Source organism: Oryctolagus cuniculus, chromosome 2 (genome assembly GCF_051225735.1).
Source record: "Oryctolagus cuniculus isolate XC-2025 breed Fujian yellow rabbit chromosome 2, ASM5122573v1, whole genome shotgun sequence".
NCBI classification, from domain to species: Eukaryota; Metazoa; Chordata; class Mammalia; order Lagomorpha; family Leporidae; genus Oryctolagus; species Oryctolagus cuniculus.
The window spans coordinates 58,296,625-58,324,215 of NC_142868.1; the positions used below are offsets into that span (position 1 = coordinate 58,296,625).

The window sequence follows — 27,591 nt, forward strand, 5'->3', positions numbered from 1 at the left end:
TTTGGATACAGACCCCTGCCTCCTCCAGAGAAGTCACACAAGTCAAAATCAACAAAATCAATTGTCCACTTTCACCACTCTGTGCTTTTTGGCAATGCTCCTTTTGCCACACAGTACATTCTTTCTCCCTTTCTATCAAGTGAAACCTTATTTATTAAGTTTCTGCTCAAATAGGACTCCTTTTTTTCTTGAAAGATTCTTTGAATACCCTGGAAGAAAAATTTTCTCTTCCCTCACCGGAAGTAATTTCATATTACTTTTATATGATTCTATTTTATAGTATATATTTTATAGTATTTTATTCTATTTTATAATATTTTATAGTATTTGTCCCTAATACTTTCTCTAGTAGGTTACGTGTTGAATTTTTTCTTTCTTTATTGGTTCATGCATTAGATATTTGTTGAAGACCCGCTGTTCATCAGGCACTTTGTTAGAATGTGGGGAACAGAATTGCAATAACTGATCTGAGCTTTTAACCAGCTATTGTCCATGTGGAAAGTCAGCTTTAAAGTAAATTTTAATTTACAAAACAGGATATGGGACCTGGTAGGGAATAGTCTCTGCAAAGAACACTTTAAAAGAAAGGAGAAAAATCTGCACAGAAGGGATTCCATCTAGGGACTTCCCTTGTTTGAGATACACCACTCACTTATCAAGTATTCACAGCTTTGCACATAAAGCTTGATAGATTTTATTAAACACACTGTATTTGGAGTACATGCAGGCTTTCTCTAGGGTGTTGGGTAAAGGCCATAAGTAGTGGAGGTATTTCAGAGGTAGAAATAATCTAGTAAGAATGACGGTTCTCAAGCAACCCAACAACCATATTTCACAGGGAACATGTCAGTGTTGCACACTGTGAAGGCACATATATTATCTTCACTCAACTCGAGTAATAAAGCAATTTCAGCCGTACTGATCTGCCTCAGAGCTACTGGAGTCCAAGAGACAAGAATGGAATGCATCAGAAACAGCATTCTGCACTCACTTTGCAGGCGACAGTTCTAGACCAGTGCAGCCTGGCCGCCCAAAGCAGCTCAAAGCGCTCCTCCAAGCTCCCCACCCCCGCCCTCAGGAACTATAGATAGCGTGATTTATTGATTGTATATTTGACTCATTTTCCTCAAAAGCGCAGACTCAGTATGAAAGGTGGTGAGAACGCTGGAGGGCCGTAGTTTTTGTTCACGTTTCGGTCCCACTGCAAACCCTCCTGCGGGAAGCCTCACCCAATGCACAGACGCCCCAGTGCACATCCACCCCGTTGCCAGGTAACCACCTCACCCTTAGCCAAGTCTCCGGAGGTCGCCAGCCGCTTCCGCCTCCCCTCCCAGCCGCTCCAATCAGCGCCCAGTGTGTATGTCACGTGAACCTCAGGGGCGGGGCTGGAGGGCACAGCCCGCCTCCCAGCCCCGCGGATCCCGCGAGCCGGGCCGCCCCGCCCCCGGCAGCCCGCGACCTGGCGGCGGGGAGGGCGGGGCGGGACCGCGCGCATCCGTGCTCACTCTCCCCGGTGCCGGTTTCAGCACCTTCGGCTGTCCGCAGCAGCAGCCGCCGCCTCCTCAGGTAAGGAGCCGGTGGGGCTTCAGGGTGTGAGACCTGGGCAAGCGCAGCTTTGTGAGCCGCTGCAGTGTCGTCTAAGGAGAGTCTGGACGTCCCTTAGATCAGACTTGGGGTATGTGCGTCCTACAGGGCCTTCCACGCGGTGATGCCTGATGGGTTAATCCCCTGGGTTGGAGTGGCATACACCTGATGATTGCAAGGCACAGCAAGCAGTCAACGTGTATGTACCTGAACTACCTCTGGAATGTATGCTGACCGTTTGGCGAGACGTTTTATTTTCATTCCCTAAAATGATTAGATGTATCCAGATTGATATATAATATAGTTCAGATTGCTGATTCTCAACACTGCGCTGGGCAGATAGTTCTGTATAGTTTCCTTATCCCTTTGAACGTGGTTTTAATATTAGCATTGTAACAAGCTTTGGGTAGAGAAGGAAATGCATTTCAGAAAAACTATTGAATGTAAGAGAGGTGTAAGTAAGCCATAAAGCAAGAAAAGTGCAGACTTTTACAATCAAGAATGAAAAGGAAAAAGACATTCGAGATGACTTTTTTACTGTATTAATGAAAAGCAATTGATTGTAATGAGACTTAGTGAAAAGTTTGATTATGCATCAAAAGTCTCTCTCGCTCTCTCTCTCTCACACACACACACATAAACACACACACACACACATACATTTCTGAGTGAGAAATATTTTGACTCCAGAGAAAACTGAACAACAAAACAAGCATAAGTTCATTTTTAAAAATTTTGCAAAATTTATTCAACTAAAAACTCAACAACATGAGTTTAAAATCACCAATTTTATCATTCAAATAACATTTCTAGGTAGCAGCAACCAGAAAATAAATGAAAAATAATTTATGAGGATTTGTAAACCCAACAAGGATTTAAAATTCTGTATCTGTAGATTTGTGAATTCTCTCATCACTGCCCTGCTTGAGCAGAGCTGATGCAAGGCTGGCAGTAGAGATTCTGCCTCAGTTGCTTAACTCTGCAAGAAAATGCATAATTTATATATATATACATATACATATACATATACATATATATATATATATATATATATATATATAGTATTACCTGTTGGAAAGCAAAAGTCTGACAAGGTGTCTGACAATATTTCCTGTTCTGTGATGTGAAATTAAATAATCAGTGACTATGAAAGTTTCAATTCAATAAAATTTTTGGAAACAATGCTTTAGGGCTTTGTTTACAAATTAATGTTATAAATAGTACGTTTAGGTCATTACATTAAGAATTCCTGGAAAGTTTTCTGATTGGAATAAACCAAAGATCTATTTCAAAGGACATGCATGGAAAGGAGATTCACATACTTCTTAAGTGAGCCCCACAAATTTCTACTGCATAGAAACACCAGCTAACTTTTACTTACATTGATCTTACTTTCTCCTGTGATGGTATAAGAGGAGTGCTTAAATAGCTGTGAGCATCCATGAAGAAAACATTAAACATCCTTACTTAAAACTTTTAAAAGTCTTCTTTTTATTTTAATACCTAAGTTGGTATACTAAAATTTCTCAAGTTATCCATTATATATAATAATTCCATGATTCAACAGTCACAAATTAATTTAGCTTAGAAAAACAATCTTTTAAAGTTCCTCTATTCCCAGGAGAGGGACTAGTAGGACTAGAGTGTTTTTGTTGTTGATACAGATTCTCCCTCGCAGCCCTTAGCTGGGCCAGAGAGGCTCCTGGTGATTTTTAAATTACTCAAAGAAAAGTAGGAACAATTTTATGTTTGTTTTGCCCAGATAGATACTTGAAGTCTAATCAGAATGATTAGGTTGTCACTACTGATAAAATATGCTGCAGACTACCTAGTTTTATTCACCTAAACAGTGCCATGAGACTAAAATGCAGTTTCTCAAATGACCCTTATATAGGCCAGCGCCACGGCTCACTGGGCTAATCCTCCGCCTGTCGCACCCCAGGTTCTAGTCCTGGTTGGGGCACCGGATTCGGTCCCGGTTGCTCCTCTTCCAGTCCAGCTCTCTGCTGTGGCCCAGGAGTGCAGTGGAGGATGGCCCAAGTGCTTGGGCCCTGCACCCTCATGGGAGACTGGGAGGAAGCACCCGGCTCCTGGCTTCAGATAAGCACAGTGCGCCGGCTGTGGTGGCCACTTGGGGGGGTGAACCAGCGGAAAGAAAGACCTTTCTCTCTGTCTCTCTCTCTCTCACTGTCTAACTCTGCCTGTCAAAAAAAAAAAAAAAAAATTGACCCTTATAAGGTAGAGTGTGAGTGGTATTAATTCAAGGCGCATTATGATATTGGACGTGGTTGCTTCTTGTGCTGGTAATGTCCATGAAGCATTCCATTTTTGAAGCTTTGCTTGGGAGTACCATGAACTACTAAATGAATAGCACTCCTGAAAATGTAACAGCAAGTATATTTGATGAACATTTCCATTTCCATTGTAGCTTTTTGTACATAATGTTTCACTTTCATAATTCATTACATTAGTTCATTAGTTTAGAGGAAACTTTATGTTGACTGACCCCATAAGCTTTTAAGAAGGGGGCTATCTGGGCCGGTTCTGTGGTGCAGTGGGTTAATGCTCTGGCCTGAGGCACCGGCATCCCACGTGGGCACGGGTTCGAGACCCGGTTGCTTCACTTCCCATCCAGCTCTCTGCTATGGTCTGGGACAGCAGTCGAGGATGGCCCAGGTCCTTGGGCCCCTGCACCCACGTGGGAGACCCGGAAGAAGCTCCTGCCTCCTGGCTTCGGATCGATGCAGTTCTGGCCGTTGCGGTCATCTGGGGAATGAACCAGCGGATGGAAGACCTTCCTCTCTCTCCCTCTGCCTCTCCTCTCTCTGTGTAACTCTGACTTTCAAATAAATAAATAAATCCTTTTTTTTTTTTTTTTAAAGAAGGGGGCTATCAATGGGATTAGCAACTTATTTTATCTATGCATAAGTCCTGTCTTTGCTGATACAACATTTTACTTAGAAAATTTTAGGATTAATTTCAGGTCTCTGTCAATATATTGGATGCATATATCTAGGAAATTTTTTAGTTTAGTGACATTCCATTTGCTGTTTCCTTGAATTCTCCTGTTTGATTTCCTTTGCTGGCTTTTCTCAGTTGGATTGCCAAAAATAATTTCATATTAATTTCTTAGGTTATTTATGTATGTGAAAGAGTGTTAGAGGGAAAGAGGGAGAGAGAGAAAAAGGGAGGGAGGGAGGAAGGAAGGGAGGGAGAGAGGGAAGAAAGATGCTTCTGTCTGCTGGTTCATTCCTCAGATGGCCACAGTAGCCAATTCTGGGCCAGGAACTCTGCCCTGGTCTCTCACGAAGCTGGCAGAGGCTCAAGTGTCTGGGCCATCTTCCTCTATTTTCCAGGTACACTTAGACCAGGTCACTTAGACCGAGGACAAGGACAAGGAAAGGGGCTTAGGAGGGGGTTCTGTGGTCACCCTCACAGAACCCAACAGCACACAAAACACCGAGGGGCCTACTTGCCAAAATCCAGGGGGGACCTTCCAAGTCCGACACGCTGTCTCTTTCTCAGTCACGTTGGCACGCCAGATGTTGAGGTTGATTTCTCCTTTAAAAACTCATATACAAAATCCTACTCAAATGAGATTAAGTAGAAGAGGGAGGGAGTATTGGGGTTTACAGATTAATTTATGACACAGCTCCTCTACTCTTCCTTCATGAGGAATGGTTCTATTTATAAGAATAAAGGTAAACATTTTGGTCATGCCTATTATAGAAATAATCCTAAATCTTTTATGAAAATATTTTGATAACACTCTCAATGGATTATTTACTCGGAATTTCTTAGCTTATGGATGACAGTATGTGATTTTGTTTGACTGACTCAAAATGGAGGTATGAATGAGTTTATTGAAGTAACAGTGAATTGCTTGTTCAACCAGATGAAAAAAATCATTTCCACATTTTAGCACCAAAGACTCCATAATCTTCCAAGCAGCTAGATAAATCTAAATAAAAAAAATACAAATTTGTATAATTTTCATTTTAGTGGTTAAGATGTAGGAAAGTAATCAGATAAATATATGTAGATGTGTGATGAACACAACTACATTCACCTTTCCACATCTTTGAATCAGTTTCTTGCTTTTCTTGGCCTTCTCTGGAACCTCTGTGTTTTACTGACCAAATTGGAGTTTATACTGGTTGGTATAGGTGGTCATTTGTTGAGACCAAATGAAAACTGCCATATTGACCTTAATTTTCCTACTTAGTGCCTAATCCAGGATCTTAATGGAGGCTAATACTGTACTTGGTGTGACCTATTTTATCATCTAAGCTTTTAAGAACTTCATGATTTAACTCAATACGCAAGTATTAGGAATATTCAGATAAAAATGCCCTGACAAGCATGTAAAAGGTAAACTCAGGAATGGTAGAAATTTAAGAGATTAATCCTAGTTAGAAGATAACAGAGGCAGTTTTTTTCTGCTAATTTGTTTCTAACTTATCTCTACTATTATTGAACTAGATGAGTAGTTCTAAAGCTTTATTGTGTATGTAAATCATCTGTAAGTAATATTTTAGAGTTTTACCCCCAAGATTCCGAGTTGTTAGATTTGGGGTCTGATCTCTAAATTGGAATTTTTAGCAAGTTTCAAGGTTAATTCTTATGGAAAATCCTTGAGAACCACACTTTGAGATGCACTGATTTAGAGATCTTTAAAATATTATTTATGCGTGATTATCTATGACTCTACAAATCATAGTGAGAATAATGGTTATTTAGAATAATGGTTATTTAGAATTATGGATACTAGACCCAGGAAAACATAAATTTAGTGAGATAATGGCTGATTTTTCTAAAAAAAAGTTTTCATTTACTTAGTTATTTACTTATTTGAAAGGCAAAATGACTGGGAGGAGAATGGGGAGAAGAGAGAGACTGAGAGCGAGAGAGACAGAGAGACAGAGAGAGAGAGATTGATTTTGCATCTGGTGGTTTGCTTCCTAAATAGCCACAGTAGCCAGGTCTGGGCCATGCCAAAGCCAGGAACCAAGAACACCTTCTGGACTCCTATGTTGGTGGCTGGGGCCCAATAACTTGGACCACCAACCATTGCCTTTCCAGGTGTTTTATGGAAGAAGTGGGATTGGAAGTGGAGTAGCCTCAACTTGAACTAGCACACTAATATGGGACGCTGGTGTCACAAGCTACAGCTTAGCCTGATGTGCCACAGTGCTGACCCTTCACAATGGCTGTTTTCCAAATAATACACATGCATTAATTATATAATTATAAAAGATAATTGCTAACTTGTCTAACTTATCTCTATTATTATTGAACTAGATCAGTAGTTTACATAGGTCTGAGACTGTGGTATATTTGGATTTTAAACACTGATTTCTCAAAAGACTTTTTTTTTTTAGTATTTGCTTTTTGTTTTTAGCAATAAAGGCAATGCATTTTTATTACAGAACATTTACAAAGATAAAAAGAATATAAATGTGAGTTTGACAAAACTTCCCTGAATGTCAATATATCTCTGTATATATCTCTGAATTTCTAATATACATTTTTAGGTATTTTTATTGATTATTTTATTTCTCAAGCCTACCAGAAACATGAATCAGAATCTTTCCTTTTGCTTTTTCTTCTCCCTTTGTTTAGAAAGCTTTTCCATCAGATATCTTTATATTTTGTTCTTTCATCTCCTTCAAATATTTGCTTGATAGACATGTGAGATCTTCCCATTGCATCTTTTAAAAATTGCAATGTGAATTCCATCTCCAGAACTCTGAATCCTCTTTCCTTGCATTATTTTTCAGTGTACAATTTATCTAGTAATATATATCATTACTAATATTCTTTTCTCATTTTCTGATTTGCTCCTTCAAGGATAAAAGCTTTGGGAAAACATATCTTTTATGTTTTATTGGGTGCTTTACCTTCAGTGCTTGCCTGGCACATAGTTAATTGCTCAATAACTATTTGTCAAATGAATGAATGGAGAATTGAATATTAAATTAAAAAAGTGAAAAGAATAATAACATTTCCCGAATCCTACCACTCAGATATAGCTATTTACCTTATGATATATATTCCTCATTTTAAAATGTATATGTGTATAAATATAAATTTTAAAATACAGAGCTGTAGTACACAATTATGTTAACTGTGTAGACTTTTTTCAAATCATTGGTTCATAGTAACTTTGTGCATTAAGTATTTTATATAAATGACAGTACTTCAAAAAGTTCACGGAGCAAAAATTTTGAAAGGGCAGGCACTGTGGCGTACTAGATTAAGCCTCTGCCTATGGCACCAGCATCCCATATGGCCACAGGTTCTAGTCCCAGCTGCTCCTCTTCTGATCTAGCTCTCTGCTGGTGGCCTGGGAAAGCAGTGGAAGATGGCCCAAGTTCTTGGGTCCCTGCACCCACATGAGAGGCCCTGAGGAGGCTCTTGGCTCCTGGCTTTGGATGGGTCCAGCTCTGGCCATTGCGGCCATTGCAGAATGAACTGGCAAAGGAAAAGCCTTTCTCTCTGTCTTTTCCCCTCTGTCTGTAACTCTGCTTCTCAAATAAATAAATAAATCTTTAGAAAAATGTTGAAAGCCAAGCATATTATGGGTCTTCAAAAAGTTTATGGAAAATTTGTGTTATGGAAAAACTATTCATGTATTTCATTTTTCTGTACCAAAATAAACATATTTATTTGTGTATGTGTGTGTGTGTGTGTGTGTTGCACCAAAATAAATTTTAAAAAATTTTAGAGACTTAGAGATAGCACCCATTTGCTGGTTCATACTTGAAATACCCTCAATGGTTGGGACTGGGCAGAAGCAGAAACTGGGAGTTAGGAACTCCAAGGAGGTCTCCCTTGTAGTGGTAGGAATGCAATGACTTGAGCCATCACTTGCAGTCTCTCTACACCTGCATTAGCAGGGAATTTGCATTCAGTAATTGAAGCTGGGAATCACACCGAGTTACTCCTTTGTGAGATACAAGCATCATCATTACAGTAAATATTCACCCTCTCATCCTTTTTTTTTAAGTTGTAAGAGTGATGTTGACTCTATCTCTCTCATGATATTTTAAGTTTCTAGAAGTAAGTTGTCTATTATTTACTTTTATAAAACAAAAATTATATATGTGTTATTTTTTCTTCTTTACCTAATTCCCAATGTCTGGTTAAACAATTTGAGCTTTTTTTGGTGTTTATAACTAACATTTTATGCTGTCTATGATTCTCTTTCCATAATAACTTCGTTATTTCCATAATGGAAATGAGAAAGAAACAGTACTATGACTTCCATGGCATTGTGGAATAGACACTGATAAAAATTGTCATAGATCTGACTGAAATAGACCAAGTTTTTCTAACTGAGCAAATCTAATGAGACAATGACAGTTTAGATGTATACTAGGAGAGAGGCTTTTGAAATTTCTAGCAGATTTTTGATGGTCCACCTATGACACTCTGTTGTACCTTTTCCATAGCACCTATGATACCAATTGTAGTACCTGGGTATAATGGAAATGTCTCCCAGATCACAATGTGGTTGATGCTAAGATCTTGTTTTAAGTGTTACTGTGAGGTTTGTGTATGTGTATGTGTGTGTGTTTTTCTATGATCTTATAAGTACCATTGAGGGTTCTTTCAATTGTAGGTAACAGAAAATACAATTCTTATTACTGGCTTGTATAAATTAAAATGTCCAAGGACAGAGTTGCATGATGAGTTATGTCACTCATAGCTAGCTCTAGTGCTGAACTGCTATCATTTTGAGTCACCCACTGTGTATTATGGTAGTTTTTCCTCAAGTTTCAGGTAGAAGTTTCTGGTAATTTTATATATCTCTTCATGATGACCAAGATGAGATCTGTTACCTGTGTATGACTTCAGATGATCTATTACTTAAGTCCACAGAACAAAGCGCCTCTTTAGTTCATCTAAAATTCCTATATTTCATGATAAGACATATATGCTCTGTGTTCCTATCAGTGAACCATAAAAATGATCAGGGAAATGATTCACATAAGTCAAAATCATGTTCTTTAGTTAAGGGATTTGAATTTTTCCTAAACCTGCACAGAAGCAGAGGAGAGAATCACAAATACAGATGTAGTTCTATTTCAGAAAGAAAGGAATAGAGATGGTGGGGAGGCAAACCAATACTAACTACTGTGTTTAAATGAAAAGTTGTAAGAAGCCCTGTCAGGAGTTCCTAGAAATATTGTCATAACCTAGAACACGTCTGTGCTCCTGTAACACAGATGACTACAGGTACATTGAACCTATGAACAGAACAGGGCTTTGACCTTTATTCCTTGAGGGGAAATTCCTCCTTTGAAATATAAAAGTGTAGAATTTTTTATTAGAATTATATTTTATGGCTGGCACCGTGGCTCACTAGGCTAATCCTCCACCTGCGATGCCAGCATGCCGGGTTCTAGTCCCGGTCAAGCGCCAGATTCTGTCCTGGTTGCTCCTCTTCCAGTCCTGCTCTCTGCTGTGGCCTAGGAAGGCAGTGGAGGATGGCCCAAGTGCTTGGGCCCTGCACCCGCATGGGAGACCAGGAGGAAGCACCTGGCTCCTGGCTTCAGATTGGCGCAGCGCGCCGGCCTTAGTGGCCATTTGAGGGGTGAACCAACAGAAGGAAGACCTTTCTCTCTGTCTCCCTCTCTCTCACTGTCTAACTCTGCCTGTCAAAAAAAATTATATTTTATGTTTATCTTTCCAGTTCTACTAATACATTAGTTTTTGTCATGGGTTTTTTAATAAGTGATGGAATGTAAAATAAGGAAAAAACATTAGATTTGGAAAAACAAAGCCTAGGTTTTGTTAGTGATAAAAATATTTTCTCTTTCAGTGCTTTTAAAAATATACATGTATAGGCTATACTAAAATACAAACACACCCCTCAGTTTAAATAATTTAAATTTTGATTATCTATAACCCGAAGGTTCATATTAAGGAAAATTAAGGAAGAGTGCTTTATATATGGTCTTCAGTAGTTACTTATTATAGTTAGGTTTGTGGTCATTTGCCAAATTACAATAAAAATAAAAATAAAAAGAAGATAGGGATATATGTTGTGGGGTACATCAGAAGTTTTGTTTTGATGGTGAAGTTAAATTTAATTATAGACCCTCATCATTTCCCATCTACTTCTTTATGTTTTTACTACCCTCTCACCCTCATACCTTCTTTTAATAGTGTAAGATAATATTTGTCCATTATGTACTCTTGTAAGTTAGTTGTAGAAAAATAATTTTTACTTACAAGTTTAAATCCCACTTGTTTGTTGTAAAGTCCTGACCATTTGAAGCATATGTAGGCAAATTTTTCTTTCTTTTTCTCTAAGCATCTTGTTCATCATCAATATGCAATCAGACATTGCATATTGCTTTACACATTTATTTGTATCTATGGAGAATGAAGTCAAGTGCAAATAACAGAAAAATCAGTCGGTAAAGCAGACATTGTTTTTCATGTAACATGATGACTAAAGACAGGTGTTGTGGCACACTAGGTTAAGCCACCACGTGGGACTTCACATCCTATATCAGAGTGCCAGGCTCAAGTCTTATATGCTCCACACTGCTGATCCAGCTTCCTGCTAACACAGAGAGGGGGCAGCATCTTTCCCCCTTTGTGGTAAGCCCTAATGGAGTTCCTGGCTCCTGACTTCGACGTGACCTGGTCTTGGCTGTTGTGGGCATTTGGGGAGTGAACTAGCACATGGAAGGTCTCTCTGTCTATCCTGTCTGTCTTTGTTACTCTGCCTTTCAAATAAATGAATGAATATATCTTTTTTTAAAAAAGAAAAAATAACACATCAGTAATGCTAGGATTGTAATAGTTCCTCAGTTTTATTGGCTTTTCCTTCATGTATGCAAGGTAGCTACTGCAGCAATAGCATCACATCCACATCCAAGTCAGAAAGCAGATAGGAGAATGATGCCAGAGATTTCCATTTATATCTCATTAGTAGAAACTGGGTCAGGTATCCACATTTAAGTCCCTAATTACCCAAGGAGGATGGAATTTCTACAATAGGTTTAGACCATCGCCATTCTCCTAACGGTGGAATAAGAACCTCTCCTCCCTTAGATGAACATATTTCTACCCGTATCAAAGTGGGAGCTTTGTTAACAGATAAAGGTAAACTTTCCCCTCCCCCTTCTGGAGTAAGGGAAGTGGTTTTTGGTTAGACAACATATATTATCTGCCTTTCGATTGTCTGTCTCTGCTCTAAGCTTCTTGAAATAGTGATTTTTCTTTTCTGTTTGTTTCTTGTTCTTGTATCTTGAGGAACCTGCTTCAGTGCTTAGCCATGATACATGTTCACTACCTGCTGGAAAGGAATGAAATATAATGATGCAGCAGAGCTGTATGAATTCATATATTTTCATGAAATAATATGTGATATTAATGAAGTGGATACATAGATAAATAATTTATTATTTAGCTAAAATAGTGTCAACGCTGCTTATATGTTTTGGGTCTTATTCAGTAAATCTTCTACTTCAGAGATTCAGTATTATTATTTTAAAGCTTTACTATTTACTTTGCATATTAAAATTTTCAGTTTCGCATTTGTTTGTATTCTGTGAGATCAGTGTCAGGTTATTTTACATTTTCTCCTAGGAGTATTGAATTACCTATAAGTACTTATTGAATGTATATTCTTTACTCCAATTACTGCATTATTACCATCATTATACATTATATAACAGTATATGAAAGGAACCATTTTGTACTCAGATTTTGTTCTGTTAGTCCATTTGTGTATCCTTGCGTCAATCCCATACTGTCTCTATTGTTATAGCATTATGAAAGATATTGATAACTAGTAGTACAAACTTTCAGCTTGTTGGTGTAAAACCTCTGATTTTTCAAGAACACCTTTGCTATTCTTGGCTATTTGCATTTTCTTATACATTTTAGAATTCACTTGCAATTTCCACAAAAACCTAATAATTTGATAAGAATTGTATTGCTTCCTTTTTTAAAAGATTTATTTGAAAAGCAGAGTTGCAGAGAGGGAGGGAGAGACAGAGAGAGAGAGAGAGGTCATTCCTCCTGTGGTTCACTCCTCACATGCCTGCAATGGCCAGAGCTGGGCTAGGCAGAAAGCCAAGAACTGGGAGCTTCTTCCAGGTCTCCTACGTAGGTGGCAGGGGCCCGAGCACCAGCCCATTAGCTGCTTTTCCTAGACCATTATCAGGGAGCTAGATGGAAAGTGGAGTAACCAGGACACAAACTAACTTCCACATGGGTTGCCAGCATCCCTGGCGGCATCTTTACCCACTATGCCACAACAACAGTCCTTATATTGTTTTTTTAGATTAATTTGAGCTAATTTACATGTTTACAGTATATAATCATTTGTCATGATTTATATTTACTTATTCTACATTTGATTTAAAAGATAAGTTTCTTTGTAATTTCCTTTCTTGTAAAGTCTTTTTTTTTGAGATTTCGGGAGGATATAAATAATTGAAAGGTAATTATTTTATTATACTCTGAGAAAGTATGTAACTTTTCTTCTTTAAATAATTTTGTAAATTTTGTAAATTTACTGATGACACTATTTGGGCCTGAGAGATTATTTTTGGAAAAGTTTTAAATGTGGACTCATTCATATTCAGACTATTTAATTTTGTTGTTCTTTCATTAAATTTGGCAATTACTTGAGTAATATTTCTGTTCATACTTATTGCTACCATATTGCCGTAGAGGTGTTCTTAATATTCTTTTTTGATGTCAGTAGTTTGTATAGTGGTATTGAGTCTATTTCTAAGATTAATATTTGTACTTTTTTCTGATTTTGTTTGTTTTCCTTCATTGAACTTCTAGGAGTTCATCTAAAGGAATTGGCATTTTGTTTAGTTGACTGTAAATTTCTAAACTTTTTCATTGATTTCTCCACTTTTAGGAATGATTTCCACTCATATCTTTTTTTTTTTTTAGTCTTATTTTATTTATTTGAAAGACACAGAGAGGTAGAGCGAGAGTGAGAGCAAGAGAGAGAGAGAGAGAGAGATCTTCCATCCACTGGTTCATTCCCCAGATGACTGCAATGGCCAGAACTGAGCTGATCTGAAGCCAGGAGCCAGGAGCCAGGAGCTTCTTCCAAGTCTCCCATGTGGGTGCAGGGACCCAAGGACTTGGGCCATCTTCCACTGCTTTCCCAGGCCATAGCAGAAAGCTGGATCTGAAGTGGAATAGCCAGGACTCAAACCAGCACCCCTATGGGATGCCAGTGCTACAGTGCTTTAACCCACTGCACCACAGCGCTGGTCCCACATTTGTAGCTTTTTAAGATTCATTTCCCATTCTTTCTCAGTTTTTTGAGAACCTTCATTTTTTGAACCTTGATTTTCCTTCATTTTTCTTTTCTATTGGGAAAGCAATCAAAGCTGTAACGATCCTCAACCCAAGCATTGCTTTATCTTCAGCTCACATATTTCTGTGTGTTGTGACTTTGATATTTAGTACTAAACATTTTACAGCTTCCATTTTTATTATGTTTTTGATTCGAGGATTATTTGAAAACAATGTTTTCTAAATTACTAGCAGTTGTGGATTTTCTGGTTATTTTTCTTACTTAATTCAGACTAAATTCCACTGTGGCAAGATTTCAATATTTTGATGTTTTGTAAGGTCTTCCTTATGGTTCAGCATACAGTTCATCCTTGTGAATATTTCACATACATTTGAGAAAAGGTGAATCCAATCATTGTCAGGTATAACATTCTATATAGTAAATTGAGTCAATTTTATTGACTATATTATTCTGATGTTTTATACCCATATAGAATTTCTAGGACATGGCTACTAAAATGAATTTCTTACATTCGGTTAGCATGAAAACGTCATACCTTTGCCTTCAGTTTTTGAGGGATATTTTTATTAGGGGTGTAGTTATCTTTTTCTCAGTGTTTTAATTTCATTCCACTTTTTCTGACTTCCATTATATCTATTTTTTTTTACTGTAATGTTACCATTTTTAAAATTTAAGATGTTTTCTTTAGTTTTTAGAAATTTATTATGGTATGCCCTAATAAAATTTTGTTTAACTTAACCTGCTTGAGATTTGGTGAACTTCAGAAGCCTGATTTTCAGAATCATTTTTTTGGAAATTTCTTTTCTATTTCTCTGAATGTTGGTTCTGTTGTCTCCTTTCTGCACTTGTTCAGCATTGTTATTGTCTCTTAGCCTCTGTTCTATTTCACTCTTCCTTTCCTCTTTGCATTTATTGTGGTATGTACTATTTATTTATATTTCACTGCACTAGTATTAACTTATCCTAGATCCAACCAATGACCTCATTCTTTGAGATACAAATTCCATTTTTTTTCAGTTTTAGAATATCCATTTTATTCAAGTATCCAGTTCTCTAGTAAAAATACTTCACTTTTTAAAAATATTTATTTATATAAATTTGAGAGTCAGAGTTACAGAGAGAGCGGGAGAGAGAAAGAGAGATCATTTGTCTTCTGGTTCCCTTCTCAGGTGGCAGCAATGGCCAGGACAAAGCCAGGAGTTACATTTGAGTCTTCTGCTTGGGTGGCAAGGGCCTAAACACTTGGGCCATCTTCTGCTGATTTTCCCAGGCCATTAGAAGGGAGCTGGAAAGGAAGTAGATCAACTGGGACTCAGACTGGTGTCCACATGGGATGCCTGCGACTCAGGCAGCTTTACTCACTGTGCCATAGTGCTGGCCCTGAACACTGCACCTTTTAAGCTACTTGTTTGTAACTATACTGTAAAAGGACTATGTTGCCTAAGCTAAAGGGAAGTGTATTGAACATTTTGTCACTTAAAAATTCTGCTGTTGGGATGCTTACATCTCAAATTAAGGTGTCTGGGTGTGAATCCTGGCACCAGTTCTGAGTTCAGGTTCCTGATCATGTGCACCAACAAATGATGGCTCAATTTGTTGGTTCTTTGAAACTCTTATGAGAGACTTGGATTGAGTTCTGAGTTCTTGGCATTGGCATTTGCCCAACTTTCATTTTTATGGGCTTTTGTGGGAGTGAACCAGTGGATGGGAGCATGTGCTCTCTCTCTCTCTCTCTCTCTCTCTGTCTCTCTCCCTCACACTCCTCCTCAAAATACATAAAGAAAAGAAAAACAACTGAGAATATCAGTGACACCAAGAAGAAAATTACAAATCAGAATTAAATACCTGGAATTTGTTGTTGCATTAAAATGTTGTTACTTTAAAAGATAAGCTTTCAGAGTTCTCAAGATGTAGCTAGTACTTTGGAAAGTTTTATCTAAGTATGAATTGCGGGATGAGAACTACTTGTGTAGCAGATATTTTCAGACATTTAGGAACCTGCTAGTGGAGATATGCTGCAGTACACATTTTCAGTGGAATAGAAAGAATTAAGATTCAGAGGATCTATTGTTGATGTGACATGAATAAGGCATCAACTGTGGATGATCATGCAAGGTTACCAGATTCTCTGTAAATGTTCCTTTGAGTCCCCAAACACATATCATAATCAAACCCATCTCTCTCTTTTTTTTTCTTTTTTCTTTTTTTTTTTTTTTTTGACAGGCAGAGTTAGACAGTGAGAGAGAGAGAGAGACAGAGAGAAAGGTCTTCCTTTTCCTTTGATTCAACCCCCAAATGGCCACTACAGCATGCGCGCGCGGCGTGCTGTGCCGATCTGAAGCCAGGAGCCAGGTGCTTCCTCCTGGTCTCCCATGCAGGTGCAGGGTCCAAGCACTTGGGCCATCCTCCACTGCCTTCCTGGGCCACAGCAGAGAGCAGGACTGGAAGAGGAGCAACCAGGACAGAACCAGTGCCCCGACTGGGACTAGAACCCGGGGTGCCGGCGCCGCAGGCGGAGGATTAGCCTAGTGAGCCTCGGCGCTGGCCAAACCCATCTCTCTTGAAGCTTATTTAGATAGGATTGAGTTTTCACTCTGTCCCATCATGGTGATTATTTGTTCTTGTGTCTGCTTTGTTCATCTGCCTGTCTGTGACATTGCTTCAAAAATTACTTGTGGAATAGAGCAGTATGAGCCGGCGCCGCAGCTCACTAGGCTAATCCTCCGCCTTGCGGCGCCAGCACACCGGGTTCTAGTCCCGGTTGGGGCGCCGGATTCTGTCCGGTTGCCCCTCTTCCAGGCCAGCTCTCTGCTGTGGCCCGGGAGTGCAGTGGAGGATGGCCCAAGTGCTTGGGCCCTGCACCCCATGGGAGACCAGGAGAAGTGCCTGGCTCCTGCCTTCGGATCAGTGTGGTGCGCTGGCCGTGGTGGCCATTTGGGGGGTGAACCAACGGCAAAGGAAGACCTTTCTTTCTAGCTCTCTCTCTCACTGTCCACTCAGCCTGCCCAAAAAAAAAAAAAAAAAAATAGAGCAGTATGAGGAAAATGGAGCTAAAAGATAGGTTTATTTTGGTGCAAAATCATTTGAAATCCATTTATAACTTCTTCATAATATACATTTCAGTGAACTCTTGAAGACCCCACCTATTAGTGTTTTATCTGAGAGATAAACTTAAATATGTCTGAAATATGATGGCTGGGGGTGGTGAGTGGAGCAGGAAACTCCAAGGGAAAAATGAAACGATAAATGAAGTTTCCCAAATATAATATAAAATGTGATTCGAGTATACATTATCTGTAAATAGACTTGTTCATTCCAGCTGTTTTTCTCTCTTAATTTTGTTAGTATTAGAAATCACTACTGTGGATGATAGTGTTGTGTAGCTACCAAATTTACTTACTGGCATCCTTAGCAAACTCTGTACTCCCTGAAGTTCCCTCTCATGAGTTCTTGCTGTTAGTTATTATTTCATTTTCCCTGAAGAAATATCTCTCATAACTTCTAGTAGCATAGATTAATTTTATTTTAGAACATTTTATAATTGGAGTAATGGAGTATGTATCATTTTAAGTTTGACTTTTGATCATCCTACTTCATTTTAATGATGGTATAATAAACCCAGTGTAGGGTTATACAACAATGTTTATCTCCCAGACTGGGAGACTCTGCTTCTTAGGGTGTGTGTCTCTCTCTCACTTCAAACTCCCTTCTGTGGTACCAAACTCTGCTTTGTGTGTATATATGGTAAGTGTTGAGTAAAAGAGATCTTTTTGCACAACGTGTGCTTTGTTTTAGTGTAGGTTGTGGCCTAACGTATTTTCCTCCTCCCCTTCCAGGGGCGGACACCTTTGTTTCTTGCCTTCTCCCAGAAGCAGTCATCTCTGCCTGTTTCTGAGGTCAGAAAGAGTGTTATGTCTCCTCCACAGAGGCAAATGAGGTTTGCTTTTACTTTCTCCATTGTCCCTGGAGTGAAGGTGTTTACACTTTTCTTGCAGCTGAAATATTTTGCTTCATATGTAAGAAGCTTCGGGGGAGTATATAGTGTTTCATGGATAGCCATGGTTCCATGAATAGCCAATTGTAAAGGATGAGCCATTGAGGAAAATTGTCTGATTCTTCCCCATTCTCCTAACCATCAAATTGAGGCCTGTGGAGAAGATCATAAAAGTGAGTGCGAGCTCACCTTATGTGTCAGTATTCTAAACTGATACTCCACACTTGACCTCTAGGAATTACATATACTTTTATCTAGATTTTTACTATTAGATTTTATGGCCTACTTTGTCCCATACTCTGTGAAATACAAAAGATAAATATGTGCTGTTGCTTTCCATAGGGGTTCTAGATTCTTTGAAATTCATTAGTGTGCTCAAAGAAAGATATAATTTTTTGTTATCCCTTTTTTCTCATTATAGGATAGGAACAATGTTTATAGCTTACTGCATTAGAAATGAAAACATAATTCCCACTTCTTTTGCATTTTTACCTACCTGTTTATTATTTTAGCAAATGCTAATAATTTAAGGCTACCTTCCTCTAGAGGTAATATACTTTTACTTTGGAGAATATTAAGGTAAGATAACTCACCTTAATCCAATCATTGAAAGAATGTTGAAGTTGAGCCTAAGATTTTGTGAGATGAGGTGTGTTTTTCCCTTTCTTATAGTGTAGACCCACATGGTCCTCACTAAAAGAATATTGTTAGCAGGTAACTTTTTCCTTAACAACATCTCATCCCTATTTTGTTCCTCCAGACATATGAAGTTATCAGAAGTTCTTAGATTCTCTGAAATTCAACCACCACTTTATTTTTTTAATATTTTATTTTTAAAGATTTATTTTATTTATTTGAAAGTCGAGATTACCCAGAGAGAGAAGGAGAGGCATAGAGAGAGAGGTCTTCCATCCACTGGTTCACTCCCCAATTGGCCGCAACGGCTGGAGCTGAGCTGATCGGAAGCCAGGAGCCAGGAGCTTCCTTTGGATCTTCCCACATTGCTGCAGGGGCCCAAGGACTCAGGCCATCTTCCACTGCTTTCACAGGCCATATCAGAGAGCTGGATCAGAAGTGGAGCTTCCAGGACTTGAACTGATGCCCATATGGGATGCTGGCACTGCAGGTGGTGGCTTTACCATTTTAATATAGACAAATTTTCTAGGGGTGGAGGAGAAATGTAGTGCCCACCACCTACCCAAGCCCACCTAGATTGGCTTTCTGGACTTCCATGTCTCTGGAATCTTTGAGATTTTACCTATTTTATATACTTTCACACACACAGACACACACAGACACACACAGACACACACACACATATGTCTACTGTTGCTGGAAACCAAAGTCATATTAGTTTATTTTTATTTATTTATTTATTTTTAGTTGTTGGATGGGCAAGAAGACAGAGACAGAGAAATCTCCCATCTAATGATTCACTCCTCAAATGCCTGCAGCAGCTGGGAATGGTTCATGCTGAAGCCAGGAGCTGGGAACCCAGTTGAGTTCTCCCCTATGGTGGCTGTGACCCAACTATTTGAGCCTACATCTACTGCTTTCAAGGATGCACAATAACAGGAAACTGGTGTGGGAAGCAGAGCTGAGACTTGAATTCAGACACCCTGATGTGGGATCTGGGTGTCCCAAGTGTCAACCCAATGCAATGGCAAATGCTGTCCCTAGTAACAATTTTTCTTCAAAACTCAAAATAATTCTGACTATTCAAAGCCCACTGAGTAAACTAAGTAACTATTCTGTATCCCAGACTTTCTTTTTTTATAATTTTTTTTATTTAGTAAATGTAAATTTCCAAAGTACAGTTTATGGATTACAATGCCCCCCCCCCATAATTTCTCTCCCACTCGCACCCCTCCCATCTCCCGCTCCCTCTCCCATTCCACTCACATCAAGGTTCATTTTCAATTATCTTTATATACAGAAGATCGATTTAGTATATATTAAGTAAAGATTTCATCAGTTTGCACCCACACAGAAACACAAAGTGTAAAATACTGTTTCAGTACTAGTGACAGCATTACTTCACATTGGACAACACATTAAGGACAGATCCCACATGAGGAGTAAGTACACAGTGACTCCTGTTGTTGACTTAACAATTTGACACTCTTGTTTATGGCATCAGTAATCTCCCCAGGCTCTAGTCATGAGTTGCCAAGGCTATGGAAGCCTTTTGAGTTCGCTGACTTCGATCTTGTTCTGACAGGGTCATAGTCAAAGTGGAAGTTCTGTCTTCCCTTCAGAGAAAGGTACCTCCTTCTTTGATGGCCCCATTCTTTCCACTGGGATCTCACTCGCAAAGATCTTTCATTTAGGTCTTCTTCTTCTTTTTTTTTTTTTTTTTTTTTTTTTTCCCCAGAGTGTCTTGGCTTTCCATGCCTAAAATACTCTCATGGGCTCTTCAGCCAGATCCAAATGCCTTAAGGGCTGATTCTGAGGCCACAGTGCTGTTTAGGACATCTGCCGTTCTATGAATCTGCTGTGTATCCCACTTCCCATGATGGATCGTTCTCTCCCTTTTTGATTCTATCAGTTAGTATTAGCAGACACTAGTCTTGTTTGTGTGATCCCTTTGACTCTTAGACTTATCAGTGTGATCAATTGTGAACTGAAATTGATCACTTGGACTAGTGAGATGGTATTGGTACATACCATCTTGATGGGATTGTATTGGAATCCCCTGGCACATTTCTAACTCCACCCTTTGGGGCAAGTCCAATTGAGCATGTCCCAAATTGTACATCTCCTCCCTCTCTTATTCCCACTCTTATATTTAACAGGGATCACTTTTCACTTAAAATTTAAACACCTAAGAATAATTGTGTGTTAATTACAGAGTTCAACCAACAGTGCTAGAACAAAAAAAAATTCTAAAATGGATAAAGTATTACATTGTACATCAACAGTCAGGACAAGAGCTGATCAAGTCACTGTTTCTCATAGTGTCCATTTCACTTCAACAGGTTTCCCCTTTGGTGCTCAGTTAGTTGTCGCCGATCAGGGAGAACATATGATATTTGTCCCTTTGGGACATTTTTATATTGGTTTTTAACCTACCTTAGATGAAAAACTTCCCCAAATTATAGTGATCATTGTGTATGGCTCTTGACATTTGCCTTCCACTAATTCTGATTGCATGAGAGTGACATTTCTGAATATACTCTGATAAGTGTGTATAAAATGGAATTAAAAACAAGCTTATTTTAATGTAAAAATCCTTTGGAGAGCATGCATAGTTTTTTCATAATTTTTTTCATTTTTGAAGGAAGTTTGAGTTCACAGTAAGAGTAGACAGGTGATCTTAGATCTTGAGAAAGATCTTCTTAAGTCTTTCTCACCCATAACCCCCTCTCCTACCATGATTCTAGGCAGCACAGATACACATATGAAAGATGATTTCATATATTGTCATACATTTTATACTTGATTTTACTCTGTTTGATTAAACAAGCAATGGCCTGTGTTTATGTGTTCCCCTGGTTCATTATACAGTTTTAAATAAGTATCAGTGCTATATTAAAAGACAGAAGAGGCAAGGGCTGGATAAGAGAATCTAAGAACAGCAAATAGTGCAACAGGTAAGAAGGAGGGGGAAAGATTTAGTAGACAAAAATGATAGCCTGTAAATACTAAAATGTCAGAGGAATAAGCCAATATCTTGGTCTGAGAGATCAAGTAGAACTAAATGGAAAAATTTTAATGTAGAATCAAAGTGGAACTTACTGAGACCAAGCTATAGAAAACAGGCAAAAATTATTTTAACCAGGCTTGATTGAATAAACTGTTATCAAGTATAGGCAAAACAAACAAAATAAGCATTCTAAGCTATGAAGCAGATAGATTCACATAAATCATAGCCAGAGAACTTGTAGTGCTTTCAGTTCTAGGACAGAATGTGCATCCTGTGTCTTGATTATAGTTCCTATTTTTTATAGTAGTGAATTGATGACTGGAAGATATAACCAACTTCTCAGAATTAGAGCAGGTTCCTGTTTGTTTATAAGCACTATAATTCCTGGGTAGTCCTAAGAGAGTTCTAACACAGAGAATTGCAAAGAACTACTGTAAAAAGGATGAGGGATAACAAAATGGAAACATCATACCGTGTATGAATTGTTCACACAGCAGGTGCCATTCCTCATTGTGGCAAGACTCTATTTAACTTTTTTCAATGATTAATTGTTAGATTGAAAAAGAGAACAACTCAAATTCCTTTAAATGTCTCATATATTTAGCTAAGGGGAAAAATCCAATTTTTCACAACTATGTTTTGGCCACATAAATAAATAAAACAAATAAATAAAACAAGAATATCATTCAATGCATAAAGTCATGAAAGTATAGGACAGCATGCGTGGGAATTTCAATGGCAACAGGGTCCTGATAAGTAAATAATGATTGATCTGTACAAGATGGGTTTTAGTAAAAACAGTGACATTAGGGATGGAGCAAAGGGCCTTTTGGAAAGATCTTTTAAAGGTAGTTTGATAAAACTTGGTAAACAATTGTGGTAGGATTTGGAAGCAGTGTTAATGAAAGCATGAAAGGTGGCCTGATGTTTTCTCAGATTTTGTCCGGAGTGTAAGGATAATCATTGCAATTGTCAGTCCAAGAGAATGGATATTTGGGAATGGTAGAATCAGAAACCTCACTTGAAAGAGATAAGGAAAGTTTAAAAATGTTAATGCGCTGACTAGGCAAAAAGCTGAGAAATCTAGATCCATCAAGTAATTTGAAGTGGAATTTAAGAACTTGGCACGTGTAGAAATAGTACTGGGACAGAAGAGTGATTGGACCAGTGAATAAAGGATCAAAGTAAGGCTGAAAAACCTTACAGTTTGATTTAAACCAAGAACTGCAGCTGAACATAGAATAAACAACAGACTTGAGTAACAGCAATGAAGAGAGGGGAAATCCAAAGGGTAGAATAAAACAGGAGATACATTTGCTGAACAGATAGGCAGGAGCAAAGCATTCCATGGGAAATAAAAAGACTGGGCAAAATAGCTATGGTCCAGATTCATCAAAGGATAAACAAGCGTAAACAGGTTTCAAGCAGGTATAATTGAAAATACTGCTGGAGGATAAGGCTTCAAAATAAGATAAGGCTGTTTTCAACTCACTACAGTGATATTTATATTTCATACAAGTGAAATGCATTTCTATGCTAGAATAATAGCTGCCTTACTTTATGGCTATGAACAGTGAAACAACCAAATTAATGAAATTGCTATCTTCCTCTCTTCCTCTCTCCCTGCCTTCCCTTTGTCTTCCCCTCTTTTCCTTTTCCCTATCCTTTTCCCTTTCTCTTCCCCTTTCACGTTTCTTTCTTTTTCCTCTCCTTCCCCTTCCTGTCCCTTCCTTTTCCTCCCTCACTCCCTCCCTCCTTCACTCTCACTCCTTTCTTTCTTTTTTTTTTTTTTTTTTTGCCTTTCTTCCTTCTTTTCTCTTGTCTGTATTGCAACATAAAGATCTGATGAGATTGGTCAGGAAAATATCACTTGAGACAGTATAGGTGATATTTTTAAGTCCAAGTATTGCGCAGTGTAGCAAAACAAAAACAAAAACAAAACAAAACAAAACAAAACAAAAAAACCACCCTCATATGTTCCATAAATGGTAAATGATTTCTTCCACAAGTGAGTAAAACTGAAAATGAAATTTATCTAATTTTAATTCTCTATTGGACACATTGCACTATAAGTGATGTGGTCTCTTTAAATTTTTGAAGACAATTGGATGACTAGCAATAAACTGTAAAAATGATTCAAATCTCAAACATTGAGCTGGAAGCAAATACAAATAGGAATAACATTGTCAATGTGCACCTTTTAACCTATATGCTTTCTGTATCTTTTATGTCCAAGTGTTAAAGTTGGAACTAATCTTCTGGGCTTTTGTTTGTTTGGTTTGTTTGTTTGTTTGTTTTTTGCTTGGTGATTTTTCACCAAGTTGAAATCATTTGCTTCTTTCTTGCAAAAGTTGAACCTAAGTTTTTTTTTTTTTTTTAATGTAAAATGCAAAGCCTAGTAAAGACATTTGATATAATATTCTCTGGTACTATACAATAAAACAATTAGTATTTTACTTTTTCCTATTTCTTCTATATCGCCTTACAGTTTTTGTTATAGCATTATTTTGAGACATACCATTATTTGTAAATTATTAAAATTCTTTCAACTGAAATGTTTGTGCAGTTCTAGCTCCCAGAACTGAACCTCATATCAGAAGGTAACTTTTGGTAAAGCCTGTTTGGTTGAAACACATTGTTGTTACTTTAGGTGCTGACTGTTCTTATGCTGAGTTTCCAATTGCCTCGATTAAAGTAGAAACATTCTATGGCTTGGATGACTTACATTTCAAATTGGTTTGAGCAAGATGATTGGTATGAAGGACTACAAAGAGTAAGATATATTTACCTTGTTGTCATGATTTTCTGTGATTATTTTTCTGCTTTGCTTCTCAAACAGATGTATTTCTGTATTATTGATGTTGTGGACATTTTCTGATTTTAAAGCAGAGGTTTTTAGAATATAATTTATTAGGATAATTATATATTGGAAAAAAGATCTTTTTATCCTGATTTCAAATAAATTCTTAATATTTTCAGATTTTCTTTAGAAATACAAAATCACTTATATATATTGAGATTAATGTGGAAATATCAATAATTTTAAGAAAGCCATTTTACATAAAGAATAATATTTAATGAAATAGAAGCTAACCGTAAGATAACACCATGTATTACAATAATGTAATATAGTGCTAAAATTTTGAAGAGAGCCATGTTACATCTGATACATTTTTCACTTTTAAGCAATTATTTTTCAAAAAGAATTGCATCGTTACCATGGCAACTATTCCATAGTATTTTGAAAAGAGGTTTTCTGACCTATTATTGTAATAGTAGAAAAATTATTTAAAAACTCACTATATCAAGATGGATTTAGTTTAGAATAATATGATATGCTCTGATTATTTTCACCTTTTCAATGGTTGATTTCATAATTGAAGTAAAGACAATTCTGGATTTTTCTTTTCATTAATTACTGGAACAGAAGAGCCAGAATAACTGTGTGATTTGACTAGATTCTCGCCATTGTTATTCCAGAGCATATGCTGCTAAAGATGTGCAGCACTTTATGTTTCTTCCTTCCTGCTTCTTCAAATTCCTAATCTGTTCACATCAATTACAGATATTTTTCTAGGATTCTACATTTTAATTATAAATCTGCAGCAGTGGAAAACCTTTGGGAGTTTTTCAGGTACTTTTGTTAAAGCTGTGAATCAGGCTGGTAAACTTGTCTGGAGCCAGTAAACATCTAACTGGGCAATAAAACTCATATTGTGAATCCTAAAGCATTCTTTAGAAAAGAGGTTATGAAGTACTGAGTAACTTTCATCCAGAACCCCAACTTCATCCGCAAATGATGGAAATATTCCGTTTTATAAGTTTAATAAATCCAAACCCCACTGAACACACACACACACACACACACATATACACACACACCCCAATGTTAGTATCCTTTGTTTTGTGTGAGTGCAATTTATAGGTAGTAGCAAGTTCATTACAGATATTTTTAAACACAAGAATTGTTTTCCATTTCTCCACAGAAAGGGCATAAATGATAGTGTAATTCTGGGGGTTAGGGGACTAATTTTAAGAAAGATACTTTTTACTAAAATATGTGTTTCTTTAATGTGACTTTTAAATGGGTCATGATGAAGATTATTAGTATTCAGAATCTTTTTTTTAAAAAGATTTATTTTATTTAATTGAAAGAGTTACAGAGAGAGGTAGAGACAGAGAGAGAGGTCTTCCATCTGCTGTTTCACTCCTCAGATGGCCACAACAGCCAGAGCTGCGCTGAGCTGAAGCCAGGAGCCAGGAGCTTCTTCCAGGTCTCCCACATGGGTGGAGGGGCCCAAGGACTTGGGCCATCCTCTGCTGCTATCCCAGGCCACAGCAGAAAGCTGGATCGGAAGAGGAGCAGATGGGCCTTATGGTGTCCTTATGGCATGCCAGCACTTCAGGCCAGGGCTTTAACCCATTGCGCTACAGCGCTGGCCCCAGTATTCAGAATCTTACCATCTTTGACCTTTACCACAACTATTGGCCTTTGTTAATGAATTCCTTATTCTGAGTCCAATTTAATAAGTAGCTTTTCTTCAATACAGAAATAAATTGACTCTACAATACCCTGTTATCTTTTTGAGTTTCAGTTCCTTCTGGCTTAAGTTTGGATCAATTTTCATACAGACATAGACAAGAACAGAAGATTCTGTTCTAAACAAAGAAAACTGGCACCTGGATATTGACTTTAATTTGTTCTGAAGTTCCAGTTTTTTGTTTTTCCACTTATGTATGTATGCATATATATCACATTCCATGTAATCAGCATTCACCAAAACAAAATTTTCAATATTTCTTATTATATGTTTGCCAAAAAACATATAATGGATTTTTAGTTAAAAATTATAAATTATAAATGTAGCATGTGTAAAAGCATGAGTATGAATTTGTTAATAGAACAGTTACTATTTGTGTTTAACATCTGAACATCCACAGAATATGTTTGTATGTATGCAAACAGGCACATATTTTAGCTTGATGATTTTAATTTACTTGTGTAATTTTTATTTTTTTGCAATATTGTAACTATATCATCTGTGTTTTGAATTTCATTATGTTTAATTCATATCATAATAATCTTGTATATTCAAAAGTGAGTTTTATTTGTGCAAGACTAATGTTGATATACTCACAGCATTTGTCATTTATACTTCATTCGCTTACTGAGAACACCTTTTTACTATTTATTCCTTATTGAGCCTGAGAAGAAACCTAGAATAATTATTGTATGTGTATAGTTTGTGTGATATGAGATTCAAATAACAAATAGAATTTAGGTTAAAAAATAACAGTATATGCCCGAAAAGACTATAGTTGCCAGGCTGATAACATGGATATGAGGTGGCACAAAGCTCAGACTTTCTTCCTGAATTCATTCTACACCTCCATTATTCAGTGAGCTGCAATGTTTAGTACTTCATCTCTAAAGTGTATCTAGTGTTTCTAGACCAAAAATATTGTGTTTTCCGAAATAACAGATACTTGCAAAATATGTGAAAATTCTTATGTGGCTCACATAAAATTGAAATATGTTCTGAGGTAAAAATAATAGATAATATTTATCTGAAATATATTGTCTGTTACAATCTAATATATTTACTTATCTTTATAGGTGACATATTTTGTAGAATTTATATTTAAAATATAAATATATGATTTGAAATGGGCATTTCGTGGAGTATTCTATTTTCAGTAATGCATTTCATTCTGTGACCATTCATAATGACTACAAAGATAGCAAAAAACATCTGGGCATTCCATTTCATCTCCTTGACAACAGTAGATATCACTTAATAAAGGCTATATACATAAGTATTACATGTATTGATAATCCTTTTACAGAATTTTGTGGAAGTTTAAAATAGTACCAGGTGTTTGATTACATAGTTAAAAATTATTTTTAAAAATTTATTTATTTATTTGAAAGTCAGTTACTTACATAGAGAGAGAAGGAGAGGCAGAGAGAGAGAGAGAGGTCTTCCGTCCACTGTTTCACTCCCCAGTTAACCTCAACGGCCGGCACTGTGCCAATCCAAAGCCAGAAGCCAGGAA

General features: G+C 37.4%; 1 protein-coding gene across 3 annotated transcripts in view; it reads left to right on the forward strand.

Annotated features, from left to right (window-relative positions):
• The first annotated feature begins 1,354 nt into the window (after positions 1 to 1,354).
• WDR17 (WD repeat domain 17) overlaps positions 1,355 to 27,591 on the forward strand; it is a 107,508-nt gene continuing 81,271 nt past the window's right edge. Inside the window, exons 1-2 of one of the 3 annotated variants that reach the window (XM_051832497.3) lie at positions 1,429 to 1,566; positions 24,185 to 24,307. In XM_051832497.3, the coding sequence (XP_051688457.2) occupies positions 24,242 to 24,307 (66 nt within the window). In that variant the 5' untranslated portion in view covers positions 1,429 to 1,566; positions 24,185 to 24,241. Of the gene's footprint in view, positions 1,567 to 24,184; positions 24,308 to 27,591 lie in introns of all 3 variants that reach the window. The other 2 variants (XR_016229932.1, XM_051832508.3) reach the window with 2 other exon arrangements.